The 21387-nt window shown below is 36.0% G+C and overlaps 1 protein-coding gene across 2 annotated transcripts; it reads right to left on the reverse strand.

Annotated features, from left to right (window-relative positions):
- Window positions 1-1676: 1676 nt before the first annotated feature.
- Window positions 1677-21387, reverse strand: TMED5 (transmembrane p24 trafficking protein 5). Of its 2 annotated transcripts, XM_025933766.2 has the most exons (6): window positions 20954-21387; window positions 14494-14591; window positions 7374-7557; window position 5385; window positions 5247-5300; window positions 4450-4652 (listed from the first exon to the last, which is right to left on the reverse strand). In XM_025933766.2, the coding sequence occupies exons 1-6, from the start codon at window positions 21140-21142 to the stop codon at window positions 4591-4593; spliced, it is 588 nt and encodes a 195-aa protein (XP_025789551.1). In that variant the 5' UTR covers window positions 21143-21387; the 3' UTR covers window positions 4450-4590. The 2 variants fall into 2 exon arrangements, with proteins under 2 accessions (XP_025789546.1, XP_025789551.1); XM_025933761.2 differs by lacking the exons at window positions 5247-5300; window position 5385 and having other exon boundaries at window positions 1677-4652; window positions 20954-21374.

The following is a 21387-nucleotide window of genomic DNA, read 5'->3' on the forward strand; positions in this document are numbered from 1 at the left end:
CATGTTTTCACCTGTCTGTTCCAATTGCTGTAGCACTATTTGTTCACAAGGCTGTCTTTCTGTATTGCTTTTGCATCTTTATTGAAAATCAGTTGGACTTGTTTGGTGTATTTCTGGAATCTCTGTTCCATTATGTGTCTACCCCTCCACCAGTATCACACAGTGTTGATTACTGTAGACTTAATTCTTGATTCATTTTTTCTTTATTTTTCTAAAAAATTGTCTTAGTCCTTTCATCCTGGTCTTAGTTTTTTTGCCTTTCCATATGTTTTAGAGTAAGCTTCTCTCTGTCTACAAAAAAACCTTGCTGGATTTTGATAGGAATGTTAAATTTACATTTAGGGAAGAATTGACCATTTTACTGTTTTGAGCCTTCCAATCCATGGAGCATGGTACATCTCTCTACTTGTTTGGGTCTTTGATCTTTCATCAACTTTTGATAATTTTCAGCATACAGATCTTGTACAGGATTTGCTAAGATTTATACCTAAACGTGATTTTCTTTGGAGTGTGATTGTCAGCAGTATTGTGTTTTTTTGTTTCCAATTTGGTTTTGAATACCAAGCAAAATCCAGCAAAATAGAACTCCAAAATGTGTCTTTTTAAGCTGTGCCTTTTCTTTCAGCTTTGCCCTACAAATAGCACAGTACTAGTCCTTTTGGAATTGAAATAAAGGTAGGGTAGAAACATTAGTTTTATTAGTCCCTCCTTCCACTTGTTACCCAGTGTAGAAATGAACCCTTTGACATCTGATCATTATTGCCACTTGAGAACTTCCAGGAGTGGGAGTGTTGGATAACAGATTCTTCATTTTGCTGTTGACTCATGGTCATTGAAGACCTCCAAATTTTCCCCTGCTTGGCATTTTCTTGCTTTTTTCTTTCAGATACAAGATACAGAGTCCCATCTCAGTGTTCTGTCTTTCATGTAACATCATCTTAGGTGTGGATTCTTTATTCTATGCCCTTTCCCCAGACATACAGTAAAGTGTAGTCTAGCTCTAGTTTGTAATGACACAAACCTTACAGGAACCCAGACACCTGAAAGTGATGGCACTGCAGAAGCAGAAAGGTGCCTAAGGAATTCTATCAGCTTGGAGGGGAAGAGTGTCTTGTCTGGATGGTAAGGAAATACCAATAACAAACTAATTTCCACCAAGCATTGGACTCTTATGTGATTTTAACCAAGATTTAAGATGCTACCTAAAATGTTTCTATAGACAAAGAAATAGACTCAAAGGAAGTTTGATTTCTCAAGATCCTTCAGTTAGCAAATGGTCCAGGGATAATGGATACCACAATCCCAAGTTGTGTTGGTTAAAAATTAAGATTCTTGAGCCCTATTATAGACCTAAGCAATCAATTTCTGGGGTTGGGTTAGAGGAGTGGTACAAGCTCCTTGGGTGCTTATTTAGCATTCCAAACTTTCAGAAGTGACGACCTTTGGCTCTTTTTTCCCCCCTCTGTATTTTGAGCACCTTATAGTTACAATGCATGTTTGGGCAACGGATGAATAAGAGAACACATATAAATAGAAATCCAATGCAAGGCAGAATGACCTACAATAGGAAGTGCAGAGAACTATGGGTTTTCAAATGGAAGGGAGAGCACACAAGGCCAAGTATGAGATCAATGAAGGTTTTAAGGCTTAGCATTGACAATGACAGATAAGTAAAATTTCCTTTGACTGTAATTTTTATTATGTATATTCAGCATAGTATTCATTGCTCTTTTAATAAGGCTGTTAACAACTATAAAGCAATTTGAGCAACAATGATTATGTATTACACTTCAGATGAAAAGCTATTACATGCTGAATCATTTTTTAAATTTCAGATAAAGAATTTTTATTTAGGGAGGCATACAATTATAGGTACTCAATTTTTGTTAATTTTAAGACATAATAACAATGCTTAAGAAGGATAAACCTACTTAACAAAATTACATTTCAATTTGTAATTTATTTCCTTCCTATTTCAACCACTTCTTTACCTTCTATACCTTGAAAGAATAGCATACCATTAATGACCCAAATGCAAATGAGAATAAAACTCTAGGCCTTAAATATTACAGTATTTTACGAGTTTATGTAACTAAACACCAAAGAAAAAATCAGCCATTATGTGATAGCTTAATTTTAGCATAATTTCAATTTCAAAATTTAATACTGACATTTAAAAAACCACATGAGGCAGATAATCTATATGCCAAAGAATTTAGTTCTTTGTTCACTGATTATACTTTTTTTGGTTAATACAAGTTAACATTCTTAATCCCACTCTTCATTTTGTGCCTATAAAAATAAAATTGTCCTCAGTATTCCTAAATTCTTTGTTTTCCAAATAAGGCCATTATAAGGTAAGAAGTTACTGAATCACAGGTTTAAAATCAGTGGCATGAATCATACGTACATGATGTAACAAATTCATTGTTAGGTAAGGAATCAGTACAGTACAGTAGCCAGCCAGAGGTAGAATTCTTAATCACAGTTTTATAGAAAAGATGCAGTAGTTTAGATCTGCACTGTTGTATTAGGTATAGTATGGTAAGTTTGCTTCTCATTTTGAGTTTAACAGAAGGGGGGAATGGGATATCATAGGCAATTATTGGCCCTTGTTTTGCCTGTATTTCAGGTGCTACTCCTGGACACATAAAAGCATTTTCTTGGGTCAGTTAAGGTAATCAATCCTCATTTTTAAAAAGCTTCAGAGTAGGGATATCTAACCTTTGTTCTCCCAAAGGCATAAGGAGGGAAATAAATCTTTTTGTACCACTCTGACTGTAAATTAATAAACCATTCTCTTGATATCATTGCTTAAGAATTCAAGCAGTACTAATATACAGAGGGGTGCTATATTCAAACTTGTAAGCTGATTGTTTCTAACTCATATTTGTCTTAACCAGTATTACAAATCGATAAAACCTAAAAATTCTACTTAATGTAGCTAAATTACTAGTATATGAGTAAGACTCCATAGACCCAATAAGAAGGATGTCAGAGACTTTATATAAAGTTATTCACATATCAGCTCTAAATTTGGGATTCTGTAGGCTTTCAATCCTTACTTGAATGTCAATAAATAAAGTGATCAGAAAAGTAATTTAATGAAAGTTATAATAAAAGTTGTAATATGTTTACCCAGTGCTAAATCTTACAGTAGAGTTTGTTTCATAAAATATACCTGAATACTTATAAAAGACAATTCAAAACAGAATAAAACAACTGTAAAACAATAAAAGCCATGGCCAAGTAGAGTTTCTACAGTTAACTGGAATTTAGTCTGATTATTATTTAGGATAGGGTCATTAGTGAACCAATCAGATTCTAGATACTTACAGTTTATTTAAGTGAACTTAATTTTGATCAGATGTTCTCAAGCTTACTCAAATTCTTCTTTATTGATTTTGTTATTTTTTTTGTTGTTGATTTTAAGAACTCAGAAAAGGAGATCTTTATTTATGTTAGGCCTAGATTTTTAAAGCAATATTTTCCTTCACAACTGTTGGTAATAATGTATTATCCAAGTCAATAATCATGTTAAAATTAACATAACACTGCTGATAGGTAATATAAAAGTATTTTTTGTCACATTTAATTTCAAAATTCTAGATCTTAGTTAAGGACTAGACAAAATGTGTCCCTATGGAGACTGAGCGATTTCATTTCAAAGAGAAAATTTTTCCAAATTTTAATAATGACTGAGCAATTTAAGAATTATGAAAATATTGGCCTTTGGGGAATGTAAGCTAAGTCTATAAAACTAATACTTTTTGTTAATATTTTAAATTGAAATATATTTGGTTATAAAAGTCTCACAAATCTGTTTTTCACAGCTATGTGTCTATTTACATTATAGGAGAGATACATATGTAAAAAGAAAAGTTGAGTTTTTGTTTTCTAAAGATTATTCCAATCTATGATTAGGTAATTCTCAGATGATTTATAACTTAATATACTGGAAACTTACACAGTTAATTTATAATTGCCACATTTACAAAGAAACTTTAATATATTGAAAACCTGTATTAATTTGTATTTGCCAAATTTACAAAGAAACTTCTAGGTAAGAGAATCTTTAAAAACATTGTTTGGTGTTGCATTTGGGCCCAAAGCTCATTTATTTAAATTACCTATGACATTTGCAAAAGTTTTTCAAACTTAGGAAAATGCTGTTATTAATATGGCTTCATTCAATTATACCTATACTCTGCAAAATATTTGTTATATATTTAAGTACAACTGAAGCAGTAAGACTACTTGCACAGATGAAAGTGAAGACTTTCCTTTCACATTAAAATTATACTTGCTTCACGCTTGTGGTAATACCTGAAAATCTTTTTTGAAAAGACTATTAATGGTCTTGGACTTTAACTGTAAGGTGTATTACATTTTTCCATCTCTCTTTTTTATGTTAAGTAGTCTAGTTTAAAGTTTTAAGTTCTACTTTTCCTCTTATCTTCAAATAGACTCTTCAGCATATAAACTTGAATGGCTGACACTACCACCATTACCACTAAGTTAACCATAGACCAGAAATTGACTCTATCAAAGTTGCTTTCTTGGATATTTCGATCACGAGCTTCAAATGCTCTAAGCAGAGTCTGGATGTGACCACTTTTGCTTAGTCTGGCCTTGATACTGTTGATGGATTCCTGGAGATAAATAAAATAATTTTACTATAAAAGAATGCTCAGTAAATTTAAGCCAATTTAAACATGTGATTCACAGTACCCTGACATTCATATTAGTTTTATATCCAAACAATTAAGGGACAGGTGCTACTTGGATTACCTAAAGATCTCTGTAAGTTTATGTAATAGTTCTCCTGGTTTATTTAAATTATTTTTTTATAAATAGTTATTTAACAGAGAAGCAAAGCTACTGTAAATTGAAAATAAATAATGTGAAAATCTATTTGAGTGGTATAGTACCAGGGGTTTTACATACATTACCTCTTTCTCAGCCCTCACAACCATAAGAAAATAACTAAGTTTTTAAAAAACCTAACTGATAACAGTGTTTAGGTATTTGTCTTTATATAATGCACTGTGGGTTTATATTTTCTTCTTTGAATGTTAGTCTGGCCCAGTGTAGTGTCTAGCAAAACACCCAATGTTTTTATCTCAGAAAATGTAGTGAAATTAGAAAATATTCCAATTTTTGATATGTATATTATAAATCCCAAAGTATAATCAAATCTGTTTTTTAAAAAATGTTCCAAGATCACATTTGTAAAAGCTTATTACTAAGATGCACTCTAAATTGTACATCTTCTGAAAAACGTATTTTTATAGTAGGGTCTTGGTGAGAAGTGATTTGAAAACTATAAAAGGGCTATATGAATATAAGATAAAATTGAGGTTTGAAATGATGTCATAGTTGACCCTTGAACAACATGGGGGTTAGAGATGCCAATGCCCTGCACAGTTAAAATTCCATGTAAATCTTTAGATTCCCTAAAAACTTAACCACTAATAGCCAACTGTTGACCAGAAGCCTTACTAATAACCTAAACAATCAGCACACTTTTTGTTATATGTATTATATACTGTATTTTTATAATAAAGTAAGCTAGAGAGAAGAAAACGTTACTCAGAAAATCATAAGAGAAAATGCATATACAGTACTACATTCCACTTACTAAAGAAAATCTGTGTGTAAGTAGATGGCACAGTTCAATCTCAGATTGTTCAACAGTCAACTGTACTTATGGCAAAAATAAGAAAATAACTAGAAACAGACTTTCCTGGATAGTCATTTTGCTTAAGGTCCTCATTTAAGCAAAAACTATACTCAAAATTTCAGACTCTTCTGCTAAACCTACAAAAATACAAAGTGTAGTATTTATCATTTAGGCCTATTTGTAAAGAATGGTAACCTAGTAATGCAAATATTGTCTAGAAAAATAAAGAATTCAGATCCCCAAATAAAAAGATCATGCATAATTCTTTTCAATATTATAGAAATGATACTCAAACACAAAATTATTTATTAAAGTTTGCTGTTATGAAACTAAATTTTGGGGAAGTAAAGCTGAAAGACATTTTATTTTTCTTTAAAAAGGACTTACAAGTACTTAAACCATATTTAAGTCTGAACTTGCTGGTCATTTTGTTTAACCATGTGAATGAATTCAATCTCCTGAGAATGCAGTGAAGTACTAATAAGAATAATGTAAGTACTACTGTTCTTGTTGGCAAAATAAAAATGGAAGAATAAGTTAATATGATTGAGATTTTAAATATATATCTATGGGAAATGGTGAGATAAATAACTGTTATGGTAAAAATTCATACCAATCAAACTTAATCCTTTCAGTTTGTATTGTTAGTAACACTCGTGGAAGAGCTAAGAAAACTAACATTTTTTTGTACCAGACACCATTTAAAGCACTTCTATACATGTTAGATCATATTTCATCCTCACAACAACTCTAGAGGTATTCTCTCCATTTGGCAAGTGAGAAAACCAAGGCTCTGAGAGCTCAGTTACTAAGCAGTCACACATACACGATTGTTTAATTTTCCAACTTCTTAAGCTAACTGATCTACATATAATAGGTCTCTTCTATAATTTGATAGTTGCTTTCCTAATAAACCTCAAGTGATCAAAATACCATATTATAAGAAGAAAAAAAAGTTAGGTTATAAAAGTATTAGAGATTACACAGTTTCAATTTGCAAAACCATGTTAGTTTTCCTGCAGGAATTTCTATCATACAGCTATATATGTTATTTACAAATATCACTCAGTAAATTCTATGATTTGATTACATCTATCTGTGGCTGAAGGTACTGACCTATTCCCCCTATCACTAGTACTATTATTAACAAATAGTAACATGTACATTTCACTATGCATGTTAATGATAAAAGTGTAAAGAAATTCAAACAAGCCATATTCTAAGAGTTTTTACTCCTGAATGTAGTTCTAGTTTCTGGTGACTGCTAGGTCTGGTCTGAGTAATATAAACAGTGTTCCCAAATTAACCAAGTAATATCAAATTTCATGTTATAAAAACCATGCTGTGAGGAAAATGCCTCTACATCTTAAGGGTTTACAAATTACTCACTTTTATTCTATGTGCAAGTACACTATAGATCATTACATTCTTCTGTTTGTGAATATTCTAAGAGAGTTTTAGGGTTAAGAGCTTATGTTCAAATTCGATTTCCCTCCTCTCTAGTTATATGAAAGAAAGATTACTTAAGCTCCCTAAAGCACAATTTCCTCATTGGAAAGATGGGGATAAATAGTCCTCAGAGTTCATAAGTAAAGATTACCTGAGATGATGCAGAGAAAATGCTTATTTCTGTGCCTATCACATAGTCAGGCCTGTGGATAATTTTTATTTATTAAAAGATCATACTGACCAGGATATCTTCCAGTTTCATATCCAACATGTCTGTGCCAGTAATATATTTCTTCCAGTCCTCTTGTTCTTGCACCTGTTCTCCCATATTATCCAGGATTAATTCAAAGAAAATAACCTTCTCAGAAATGGTGCTGAATGTATTATCAAAGCAGAACATGTAGTCACCGTCTTCAGTCTCTATCCTGTATTAAAAAAAGTGTATGTCTTCAGTTATCTGTACTTCTATTTAGGATCAAAGAAAAAATTCCTATAGATAGAAAAAGAAATAACATGGTTTACATTAGTAATTGGACAGTTTGCTGACAGAAAGATTTCCTTAGTGTTGAAAGATAATTTATAATTTCTTGGGAAAGAGGTAACTTGTTAATATCCATGTTCAAATACTTGCAACTTAGATGTGCTTGGCATTGGCTCAGGAAATTATGGTTAAAGGTCTTGACCTAATTTTTGGAAAAGGATAAGATTAAAAACATAGATACATGATACCTCAAAATGATCTTTAATATTTACACACTATTAAAAGTAACTTATGATGAGTCAATTTGTATGCAAATAAGACCACAAACCTTCAATTGAGATAACTCTAACGTGAGTTTTGTTTTCAAAAGTAGTGATGGGTTGTTCCAAATGCTTTTCTTCCAGGCCTCCTACAGATTAAGAATATTTTTATGGGGCGCCTGGGTGGCGCAGTCGGTTAAGCGTCCGACTTCAGCCAGGTCACGATCTCGCGGTCCGTGAGTTCGAGCCCCGCGTCAGGTTCTGGGCTGATGGCTCGGAGCCTGGAGCCTGTTTCGGATTCTGTGTCTCCCTCTCTCTCTGCCCCTCCCCCGTTCATGCTCTGTCTCTCTCTGTCCCAAAAATAAATAAACGTTGAAAAAAAAAAGAATATTTTTATAACATACTTTACAAAGGTTAGGATGAGGTCAGTAGCCAACAACCAGAGCTTTACTGTCAGTGGCATTACCCTTTACTGTGTAAATGCCACTCACAGCTGATTTATACTTTTAATCTTGGTCTCATTAGCTTCACATTCAAGATAATTGGCCTGGGCACAGTTACTTTAGCAAAGTGGCTTCCTATTTTTTTTTTTTTTAAACTTTAACAAGAAAAATACTGCATAGGCTAATGACATTTACTAGTGCTGGCCACAAAAACCACTGAAACTGAGTTTTAGTTTTTGTTGGGACTGGTTCATGGAAGGTTGGTTTAAATGATTCTGAAATTTTCTTATTTCCAATACAATGGATTGCTTAAACTGAGGTACGTGTTTCATTTTCTATAGCCTTGTCACTACAGCATGTGGTTCTCCTTTTTTTAAGTCAGTCCACCTGTTTCCAACTTGAAGCATAAGAGATAAGCCCTCAGTAATTTGACTGGATTTTAACATATATACTATACATAAAAAATACTAAATGCTTATCTACCCCCAATAAAAAATGCACACTGCTTTCACATATTCTATCTCTTTTAATCCTTACCATCATATTTCGAAGTTAGGCATAATTGACCTTTTCAAGGTAAGTAAAATAAGGTTCACATAAATTAAAATACTTGCCTATGATCACATAAGCCTGTCATACGCATAGACGAAGTTTGGTTTTGACTCTCGAGTTAATTGATCTTTCTTTTCTGTAATACTGTTCAGAGCCTGTCTGCATTCTTTGCAATCTCCTCAGCCATGACAAACCTTTGTCTGTGAGGATGTATTTAACCTTTGGAAGAAGCTTGAAGAATATACTGGCAAATACAGTGGGGAACAATTTTAAAAGGAAAAAAATGTTATGACTATTTGTAAAGTATAATTCAATGTTAATCACTTTTTAATGTAACTCTTAATTTTGTTTAGTCTTTATTTTATTTAACTCAACTTTATTTAGCCACTTTTAACCCTGAAATGGATAAAAAAGGGAAGCTTTCTGTACCTACTCTTTTTACGTGTACAGATAAAGACACAGGTAAAAAAAATTGGTTCTAAAATTTCATGGGATGATGAGGCATAAAAGTCTAGAAAGGGTGCATGGGGACAAGGGTAAAAATGAAAAACGTTTGACAAGCACTGACATGTATGAACTTATGCATGTGTATGAAAAAAAAAGATGTTTACTACTTTATAGTCATTCCTATACTAATCTCTTTCTAAATCTGTGTTAATTACTTTTAGTAGAAAGGAACTTTATTACTACAAATGATACAAAATATTAGCAAATAAGAAATGCAGTTAATTTTCCTTCCAATTAGAATAAAGAACATAAGTCATCCAAAATGGGTAAGTTCTCATGTAAGTTAGGGTGGTATTAATTCAGTTGTCTAGAAAAATACACACACACACAAAATTTCTCATTCCCAAAAGTGCCAGCCAATAGCTGTTACTTAAGGTGTTTGTAGCTCTGGAGACATTTTTCCTAACCCTGCCTTCTGGAAGGACAGTATTTGTTTTAAGGATTTAACAAAAAAACTATTTCAGTGTCATAACAGCTATTTTAGTTGCCTTAAAAAAGTTAATATAGCTAGGGGCACCTGGGTGGCTCAGTTGGTTGAGCATCCAACTCTTGATTTCAGCTCAGGTCATGATCTCATGGGCTCTGTGCTAGCAGTGTGGAGCCTGCTTGGGATCCTCTCTCCGTCTCTCTGCCTCTCCCCCCTGCTCTCTCTTTCTCAAAATGAGTAAACATTAAAAAAAATTAGAGGAGGCAGGATAGATCAAAATTCTTGCTTTCTGGGCATCTGGGTGGCTGTCAGTTAAGTGTCTGACTCTTGATCTCAGCTCAGATCATGATCCTATGGTTGGTGTGTTTGAGCCCCGTGTTGGGCCCTGTGCTGATGGCAAGAAGCCTGCTTGGAATTTTCTCTCCTCTCCGTCCGTTTCCCACTTGTGCTCTCTTTCTCTCTCTCAAAACAAATGAATAAACTCTAATAAAATAAAAAAAGCAGTGTTCCAAAAAAAACCCAAAACAAACAATTCTTGCTTTCTACTATACAATGGTTAGAATATTTCTGGCACATAGCACTATGCAAGTACTAGCTATTACAATTATTCGTATTTTTTTTTTTAATTTTTTAATGTTTATTTTTGAGAGAGACAGAATGCGAGTGGGTTAGGGGCAGAGAGAGAGGGAGACACAGAGTCTAAAGCAGCCTCCAGACTCTAAGCTGTTAGCACAGAGACCGACGCGGGGCTCGAACTCACGAGCTGTGAGATCATGACCTGAGCCGAAGTTGGACGCTCAACCGACTAAGCCACCCAGGCGCCCCCAATTATTCATCTTTGTTAACCAGCGTATGTGGCATGTAATTGATAGTGAATACTAAATACATGTATGAATGAATGAGGGGAAAGAATATCTCAACTATAATACTCTTTTCAATAACAATACTTTCTTATTTTTTATTTTTATTTAATTTTTAAATTTTTATATATATTTCTAAATTTTAAAGTTTTAATTTTTTATTACATTTTTAAATTTTATTGTTAAACTGCTTTATTTTTTTTTTTAACGTTTATTTATTTTTGAGACAGAGAGAGAGCATGAACGGGGGAGGGTCAGAGAGAGGGAGACACAGAATCTGAAACAGGCTCCAGGCTCTGAGCTGTCAGCACAGAGCTGATGCGGGGCTCCATCTCACGGACAGTGAGATCATGACCTGAGCCGAAGTCGGCCGCTTAACCGACTGAGCCACCCAGGCGCCCCTAAACTGCTTTATTTTTTAATTTTTTAAATGTTTATTTTTGAAAGAGAGAGAGACATAGAGTGTAAGTGGAGGAGGGGCAGAGAGAGAGGAAGACAGAGAATCTGAAGCAGGCTCCAGGATCTGAGCTGTCAGCACAGAGCCTGACATGGGGCTTGAACCTACAAACTGTGAGATCATGACCTGAGCCAAAGTCAGACACTCAACTGACTGAGCCACCCACGTGCCTCTAAAATGCTTTTTTTTTTTTTAATTTTTTTTTTCAACGTTTTTTATTTATTTTTTGGGGGACAGAGAGAGACAGAGCATGAACGGGGGAGGGGCAGAGAGAGAGGGAGACACAGAATCGGAAACAGGCTCCAGGCTCCGAGCCGTCAGCCCAGAGCCTGACGCGGGGCTCGAACTCCCGGACCGCGAGATCGTGACCTGGCTGAAGTCGGATGCTTAACCGACTGCGCCACTCAGGCGCCCCTAAAATGCTTTTTAAAATGGCACTTTACCTATGCAGAGCTCAGGAAAAATCTTTGTATAAACCATTAATACAGAAATAGTAATTTAAAAAGTCAGTTTAGATTGATAAACTTGGAACTATGCTTTTTCTTTGATAGTTATGAACAGAAACTAAAAGTGTAACTTATCTTTAAATTTGAGAATATAGAAAATATGTAGAATTTCTGCCATTTTTTTCCTCCAATTTCCTCCTTTCCTTTAGGAATAAATTAAAATGAACTGTTAGGGGGCGCCTGGGTGGCGCAGTCGGTTAAGCGTCCGAGTTCAGCCAGGTCACGATCTCGCGGTCCGTGAGTTCGAGCCCCGCGTCGGGCTCTGGGCTGATGGCTCAGAGCCTGGAGCCTGTTTCCGATTCTGTGTCTCCCTCTCTCTCTGCCCCTCCCCCGTTCATGCTCTGTCTCTCTCTGTCCCAAAAATAAATAAACGTTAAAAAAAAAAAAAGAAAAAAATCTTTAAAAAAAAAAATAAAATAAAATAAAATGAACTGTTAGGAAGAAAAGGTATCTTGCTTTCTTGTACAGAATTACCTCTCATTAAACCATTGGGAGAAAAGACTGAGTTTATAAAAGTTCACATTTATTGAGTTCTTTAGATATGCCAGGCCACTGTTCTAAGCACTTTATATGTATTAATTTTTTTTTATTCACCACAGTCCTCTTGAGGTACATGTTATTGCTTTTTCTATGGTTTTACCAACTTAACATTTATCATGATCATTTTAGCAATAAAGAAACTGATGGGAATGCAAGCTGGTGCAGCCACTCTGGAAAACAGTATGGAGGTTCCTCAAAAAACTAAAAATAGAATTACCCTATGACCCAGCAATTGCGCTACTAGGCATTTATCCAAGGGATACAGGTGTGCAGTTTCAAAGGGACACGTGCACCCCATGTTTATAGCAGCACTATCAACAATAGCCAAAGTATGAAAAGAGCCCAAATGTTCATCAATGGATGAATGGATAAAGAAGATGTGAGATATACACACACACACACACACACACACACACACACACATACACACAATGGAGTATTACTCGGCAGTCAAAAAGAATGAAATATTGCCATTTACGACTATGTGGATGGAACTGGAGGGTATTATGCTAAGTGAAATTAGAGAAAGACAAAAATTGTATGACTTCACTCATGAGGATTTTAAGAGACAAAACAGATGAACATAAGGGAAACAAAAATAATATAAAAACAGGGAGGGGGACAAAACAGAAGAGACTCATAAATATGGAGAACAAACTGAGGGTTACAGGAGGGGTTGTGGGAGGGGGGATGGGCTAAATGGGTAGGGGGCACTAAAGAATCTACTCCTGAAATATTGTTGCACTATATGCTAACTAATTTGGATGAAAACTTAAAAAAATAAAAAGTAAAACAAGTTAAAATAAAAAAAAAAAAGAAATTGAGGCATAGAGCACTAGAGTAAGTTAATGAAAGTTACACAGCTAGTGAACAGTGAAACCAGTATTTAAAACCAGGCTGTACAACTCACTCTTAATCACTACACCAAATTTCAAATCTACCTTCTAAAAATTAGATTTAAACAAAAGTTTATCTTTAGTTATATTAACTTCTTAATATATTTTTTTAAGTTTTTACTTATTTTGAGAGAGAGCCCTGCAAGTGTGTGGGCATACAGCACTTGAACAGGGAAGGGGCAGAGAGGGAGAAAGAGAATCCCAAGCAGGATATGCACTGCCATCACAGAGCTAGACTTCAGGCTTGATTCCATGAGAAATGTGAGATCATGACCTGAACCGAAATCGAGTGTCAGATGCTCAACATACTGAGCAACCCAGGGGCCCCTATCCTGCTTCCTCTTAATAAATGTGTATCCCTGCAGACTTAATTTAACTTCTCTGAGCCTCCTTGTCTGTAAAATGAGAATTGAGGAATCAAGGAATCTCTCATAATGAGTTAGAATGATTAATTTAGAAGCATATAAAATGCAAAGCCTAGTTTATGGCAAACATTAGACTGTACTTGCTTTTCTTCTAACTGCAAACTCACAATTTAGTTTTAATGCAATGAGTAAACAAAGTGCTGCAGTAGAATAATAGAATGGAAGAGGGAAACACACAAGATACGAACAAAGAGAAGTGAGATGTAAGAGAGCATATATAGCCTTTTGTTAAACTCTAAACTTGTAACAAGTTATTTTCTTCCTTTCTGGCTTCCTATGGTCAGATCTTTTATTATCATATCTTCTAATTATCTAAGAAGAATGAGGCCTTAGTAAGAGGCATACATACACGACACATATGTACAAAGACATACTATACTTTTTTTTTTTTTTTTTTTTTTGAGAGAAAGAGGAAGAGACTGAGTACAAGCAGGGGAGGGGCAGAATCTTAAGCAGGCTCCATGCTGCCAGTGCAGAGCCTGATGAGGGGCTCGTTCTCATGACTGTGAGATCATAAGAGCTGGATGCTTAATTGACTGAGCCACCCAGGCATCACTGTACTTGTTTTTTTAAGCAAAGGAACAGTGGACAAATATGATATAGCCAACAGCTAAAAAAAAAACTATAGCCTAAAAACTATAAAAAAAAAACCCAAAACTATATACCTAAACAGTAACTTAAAATGGAAAGGTTGTGCTAAGTAGAAAAACAGGTTTAAAATTCCACAACAGACTGAATTCAACACCTAGGGCACATTCATCCTATTTAACCAAAGCAAAGAAAGAAATTAGTTAGGATTAATACAATATGCCTAAAAAAAGGGAAAAAAGTTAAAGGAAGACATTTTAGTTTATACTAGGCCACTCTCAAAGACTGCTTAAAATGTTCATATGGAATCATTTAATACTAATGTTTAGTATCATCAAATGTGCTAAATTTCCCTGCCTTGCAGATAGCACATTGATATTATTCAGCCCAAGAAACTCAACTAAGGGATTACTACTTACGTGTGAACTCCATCTGATTTTCTTTGTTCAAAAACTAAGGTTCTTCCTTGTGGAGAGGCAAGATGGAAATCAATATCTAATCCCGCTCCATCTAAGACCTGTAGAAAAGCACAAAAGGGAAGAACACATTATAAATAGAATAAAAAATATATGAAGTAGATCATGTGACGAAATGATTTTCTTTCTAAACCTAGAGAGGTAGGAAAGTCAACAAGATGCATGTAAGGGCTAGGAAAGAGCAGAAAGACCATCCATTCAATTCCATTCATTTTTGGAACTTTCTTACCAATTCATGTTGCCAGCATCTAAATTTAGGCCTTATAAATATTACTGAAATAATCTTCCTAAAATGGTGCCTTGGTTGAGAGGCCCTGTAGAGTGGAAAGAAACACGAAGGGAGTTCAAATGATAGACCTTACCTAGGTAATTTAGGGCACACTTATGTAACTTTTCTGTTTATCTTCAATAAAATAATAATTAGCTATTTCTTAGCACAGAACTCAAAACTTCCATGATCTGACCCCAACTGACTTCAGTGTATTCACCTATTATTCCCCAATATGAACTGAATATTCCAACTAGGTTGTTTGTTTACTGGCCAAAGAACACAATCTGTTCCTTTACAATCCCAAAATGTCCTGATGATGATGATAGCTAACAATTAGAGTGTATGCCACACATTGTTTTAAGGGCTTCATGTGGTTTAATTTCCTCACAACAATTCTAAGAAGCAGGTCTTATTATTATCATCAAGACATAAATAGAAGAAACAATCAACCCAACAAACAGAAAACAAACAAACAAAAAAGTGAGGCATACAGAAATAATTTCCCCAAGGTGATACAGCAAATGAATGGCATGGTCAAAACTTGAACTCAGCAATCCGCCTCCAATAGCTAATCTTTTTCTTATTTCACTCTATTTTGTTTATTATTTTTTCTGGTGGCTTTAATGGAATGATATAAAAAATTACCTATTCCTGTGCTCTACTTACTGATCAACAGTAGTAGTTTCAAATGGCTAGCTAAATATACAGAATTCTTTTTCTTCTTTACATCCCAATAAAATGAAGAATATATATAATGATATAAATATTCCATAACAACACTAGAAACCAATAGCTATCAATCTCAACATTCTCACTGAAACAGACTAGAGACATTTGTTGAAATCAGTGCCCCACGGAGGACCTGGGTGGCTCAGTCAGTTAAGCATCTGACTCGATTTCAGCTTAGGTCATGATCTCCCAGTTGGTGGGTTTGAGCTCCGCATCAGGCTCTGTGTTGACAGCACGGGATTCTTTCTCCCTCTCTCTGCCCCTCCCCATCTTGCACTCTCAATCTCTCTCTCTCAAAATAAATAAACTTAAAAAAAAAAAAAAAAATCAATGCCCCATTTTTCATGTTATTGGTTTTTCTGAGAGGATTAAGTTCTGAAAAAATAGTTAATATAAACAGACTTTAAAATGTTTCCTCAGATGAATATACATCCTCAGAGAAATTCAGGAATGTGTAACCCATAAAAAATGAGGTTCCTAGTATGAAAAATAAGCTCTCAAAAAGATTAAAAAATGTTGCCAAAATTTATTTAACAAATGCTATGATAGCAGAATAAATATGGATAGAGACTAAAAATCAGCAAACTGGAAGGAACCAAGGAATTCTCAGAACAAGGTGAAAAAATAGAGATGAAAAGTATGAGGGAAATTTTAAGATCATTCATGAAGGACAGAGCTAAAGATTTCAAATATCTAACAAGCATTTCAAAGAAGACAACCAAGAGAAATGAAGGGAGGAAATCATTAAATAAGAGAACAAAAATTTTTGCTTCAAAAGATAAAAATCTTTGTAGACTGGAAGGGACTAATAGAGGTGAAGCAGGATAAATGAAAAAAAGAGTAAAAATCCTACTGACTTTCCCAAAGGATTTAAAAAGAACAACCTAGAAACTTCCAATGATAAGTAGTAGAGAACTGCAAAATAACAAGAACTGGGGGATGGGGGCACCTGGATGGCTCATTCCATTAAGCGTCTAACTCTTGATTTCTACTCAGGTCATGATCTCATGGTTGTGAGACTGAGCCCCTCGTCAACACAGAGGCTGCCTGGGATTCTCTCTGTCTGACCCTCTCACACTTGTTCTCTCATGCTAACTCTCTCTCTCAAAAATAAATAAACTTTAAAATTGAGATTGGCATCAGAATTCTTATCTATAATACTAGATGCAAAAAACCATAATGAAGCCATGTCTTGAATGATCCCAATTAAAACAAAAAATATTTGGTAAAGTGAAAGCAAAAAGTAAGTACATTTTTAGATGTCCAAGGACTTAAAGTATTTTCAAAGAATTATTCTCTAAAAAACTAAAAAAAGATACCCATTAAATCAGAAAATAAGAGATCTAACAAAACTAAACAAAGATTTCAGTAAAACAAAGTTTAAAAGAGATTATTGGTAGTGACTGTCAGGCTTAATGAAATTGTTTAAAATGATATTTAAGAATACAGAATATACTTAAAAATACATAAAATACAATTTTAAGATGTAAAATATTTATTTAAAAAAATCATAATCTGAAACTAAACTTCCTGATGATTTCACTGAAAGATTAGTGCCACTTTCCTTAGTCTGTGCTGTTGCTTTAACAGTCGTTCGGTTCCTGTAAGGCTTTCTTCTGTCTTCTTCCTCAATACGTGGCACATGTATTCTTTTTACCAATCGCCTTGTTCCGCTCACTCCTTTTATGCCTAATAAAACTGATTTTTCTATAGATCTGAACTCTACTTCTAAAATGTCTTCTCTGGAGGAACCGGGGTGGCTCAGTTGGTTAAGCATCCGACTTCAGCTCAGGCCATGCTCTCACGGTTTGTGGGTTGGAGCCCTGCGTTGAAGCCCCGGGTGGGACTCTGTGCTGACAGCTCAGAGCCTGGAGCCCTGTTTGGATTCTGTGTCTCATTCTCTCTCTGCCCCTCCTCAACTTGCGCGCGCGCACTCTCTCTCTCTCTCTCAAAAAAAAAAAAGATAAAGAAAAAAAAAGAAAAAACTGGAATGTCTTCTCTCAATTTCCAGATGAAATTAAGTCTTCCCATTAAATACTCTCATAGCTGTATATACTTACCTTCATTAGAGTTACAATTTACACTTATGTAACAATTTGATTCCTGTTTCCACACTAGATTGTATGAGTATGAGAACATGCACTATTTTTTTACTCATCATTGTATCCATAGCGCTTAGCATAGTGCTCACACAAATTAAGCACTCAGCAATGATTTAAAAAGTTAAATGAATGATCTATTTTAGTCATAAGATATGTGTATTGACATTTAAAAATTTTAAGAACTGGGGTGTCCTTGGGGCGCCTGGGTGGCTCAGTCGGTTAAGCCGCCAACGTTGGCTCAGGCCATGATTTCACAGTTTGTGAGTTTGAGGCCCGTGTTGGGTTCTGTGCTGACAGCTCAGAGCCTGGAGCCTGCTTTGGATTCTGTGCCTCCCTTTTTCTCTGACCGTCCCCTGCTCACACTCTGTGTCTCTCTCTCTCTCTCAAAAATAAATAAACATAAAAATTTTCTTTTTTTTTTTTTTTAAAGAACTGGGGTGTCCTGGGTGGCTTATTCAGTTAAGCATCTGACTTTGGCTGGGGTCATGATCTCACGGTTTGTGGGTTTGAGCCCCTTGTTGGGCTCCGTGCTGACAGTGAAGAGCCTGCTTGGGATTCTCTCTCTCCCCCTCTCACACTGGTACTTTATATAAAATAAATAAGCTTTAAAAAATCATTAAAAAGTTTTTGGGGCGCCTGGGTGGCGCAGTCGGTTAAGCGTCCGGCTTCAGCCAGGTCACGATCTCGCAGTCCGTGAGTTCGAGCCCTGTGTCAGGCTCTGGGCTGATGGCTCGGAGCCTGGAGCCTGTTTCCGATTCTGTGTCTCCCTCTCTCTCTGCCCCTCCCCCGTTCATGCTCTGTCTCTCTCTGTCCCAAAAAAATAAACGTTGAAAAAAAAAATTAAAAAAAAAAAAGTTTTTAAGAACTTAATAATATAATGTGGGTGTGGTCAATTATTTTAGAAGTATCCTCTTAACCTTGAAAAGTAAGAAATGGTTAAAATTTTTCAATATGTCACAGTAACCCAAAGGTAATGTCTGCAATGTCTGTTCTCTGATATTTTAAAAATGAAAACAAAAAGCAGTAGCTTATTGTTATTGGAAAATTAATCATGGAGTTGGAAAATGCACACAAAAAGTTGAAGATTATCCCTTACCCTAGAAAGTCCTCCAACACTGTCTAGGACTACAGACATTAAATGATTTTCCTCCCCCCCTACCCAAGAACAACTATATTGTTTAGGGGGAATGCAGTGGGGGAACAGTCCCTTTAAGAGTGACTAAAGATGGAAAGTGTAAAGCTAAATGAAGCTAGCTATTTAACTCAAGAAGTGTAAATGTAGAAAAAAACTAACATTCAGTGCCTATTTACTATGTGTCAGGAATGACCTATGAACAATTATTTACTCATTTTTTCAAATCAACTCTATGAGGTAATTACTATTATCTCTATTTTACAAGTGAGAGGTTAAGTAACTTGTTCAAAATCACATAGGTACTAAGTGACAGAGTTAAGATTTCAAACCAGGCATTTTATCTCTAGAAGTCTTATATGATAATCACAAGAGGTCAGTAGTTAATATACATTTCCTCCCTAATACCTGTATTAATACTAAGGAATTTTTGAATAAGACAAATTGTTTTCTTACCTGGATTATTTCACTAACCCCCCGTTGGTTTCCTTGCCTCTAATTTTGCCCTCCTTAAATCCATCTTCCACACTGTACCCAGTGACCTATCTGAAAAACAGTTTTGACTGTTACCATGCTGCTTGTATCTTCAATGGCCCTTGTACAGAACAAGGGCAAAGCCATGCAGTATGGCTTCATGGCCCACGTTGGGTTAAGATTCATGATCCTGATCCATCCAGCCTTCTGAGACCTCCAATCTCTTTTACTTCTACTCGCACCCTAGACTTTACAGTTTTAAAGTCTAATAAAGACCCAGCATTTGTGTCCACATACTGCCCACCAACAAAACATACTATACATATACTATTCGTTTTGTTCCTTTTCCTGAAATTGCCCCTCCTTCCTTGCATTCTTGTCTCACTTAAGCATCTTTTTAGATTCAAATTTATTTTCTCCAGAATTCTTTTCTGAAACCCCAGAGAAGTGGCTCTTCTCTACAGCACTTAACAATACTTTATTGAAATTACCTATTTATTGGCCAGTGTCCCTTAAATAATAAGATCCCTGAAAACAGGAACTTTTTTTTTTTTGTCCGTGTCATCGTGGGTCTTCTCGTCCACACTCTTCCCACATCCCCCCACCCCCAACCCTCGCCAATTACTGGCATATGGTAAATGAACTTTTGAACCACACTGGTAATCAATAGATGTTGCGTTCTAGTCTCAGTTTTGCTCACTATGTAACCTTAGATACTGCGCTATTGCTTTCCTTAAGTATCTATAATTTAATTCTAAAGTTCCTTCCGATATAAATTCTACATAACTTTTTATTTTGCTCTATACGTGACAGTAACTGTTGTTGAAAAGATTCTTTACATCAACTTAAAAAAATTAACATCTTATTATAAATTAAGTAATTTGTGAAAAATTAAAAGGCGAACCACACCAATGCATCTTTTTTTGCAGTGCTATCTAGAAACATCAAAATTAGCTGTGTTGAACTAACAAGATTTCTTCTAAGAAATTATCCTCTACCACGATGACTACATCAATTAAGGCAAATCCCTACATATTATTATGCAGACACTAAAAAGAAAACAATGGGAGAAATGCTTACAATACTGAACGAAAGGTTATAAAGTTTTAATATACAATTAGATACTACCTGGCTTAAAAATAAATATCTGAGAAGGAAATGTACCCTTAAATACATCAATAGCTCCTTTCAAAATATTCCAAAATCGGATTTAGTGATAATCACATGTTCACAATTCAAAAATCCTTAGCTGAAGCAATGACAGTGAACATTTATAATACCGGAATTGGGTGAGCGTGGTGGGGGTAACAAAACAAGTGTCATCATCTGCAATGATGAAGAAGAACGTGTTATCAGTCCTGTATTGCGAAATTCCCAGTATCGGAGCATGTGCTGGTTAGCAAGGCGATGGGTGAATTATGAAACAAAGAGGGAAACCACCGAGATCACCAGTGTTGGCCTCTTTCCGACCAGAGGAAAGGGGAGAAGGCGGGTAGTGAATTCCAGGTCCCGCCTAACTTCTCGGTCCCCGGCCCCAGGAGAACGAAGCCTCGTGCGCCTGCGCCGAGCTGGCAGGCCACCCAGGCGGCCCTCCCCTGTTCACCACCCCGGCAGTCCACAAGAAGTTTCTAAGAGGGTGAGAGGCTAAGACGGTGTAGCTAGGATAAAGGAGGCTGGCTCACTCTCCGCACTTACTTGGTACTCAATCTCCAGCGAGGCCTTCAGGGGCATGGGCTGGTAGAAACACTCCTTCTGGCCGGCCGGAAGGGTAAACGTGAAGTCGCTGTCTAAGGAGGGAGTGAAGGCGGCAGCCACCGGCAGCAGCACTGGGTACGGAATGGCCAGGAGGAGCACCGGGAAGGGCAGCCAGATCTTGACGCCCATCCCTGCCGGGGCGATCTTGGGTTAGAAGAGACGCGGGAGGTGTGCGTGACTGGCACCTAGGCTCCGCTTTTCCTCCCTGGACTCCTCGTGGTTGGCAGGGAAACCTGAAGCCTGAAGCCTGAAGCAACCCCAGGTGGTGGCCACGACGGCGGCACAGGATCCCTCAGAGCGGGAAACACCGGCCTCCAAAGGGTAGGGACCGAGGGGCGGGGCCAGCAGTCCTTTTCCGCACCCGCCTCGGCCTC

Source organism: Puma concolor, chromosome C1, assembly GCF_028749965.1.
Source record: "Puma concolor isolate L17-30 chromosome C1, mPumCon1.1.hap2, whole genome shotgun sequence".
In the NCBI taxonomy this organism is placed as follows: Eukaryota; Metazoa; Chordata; class Mammalia; order Carnivora; family Felidae; genus Puma; species Puma concolor.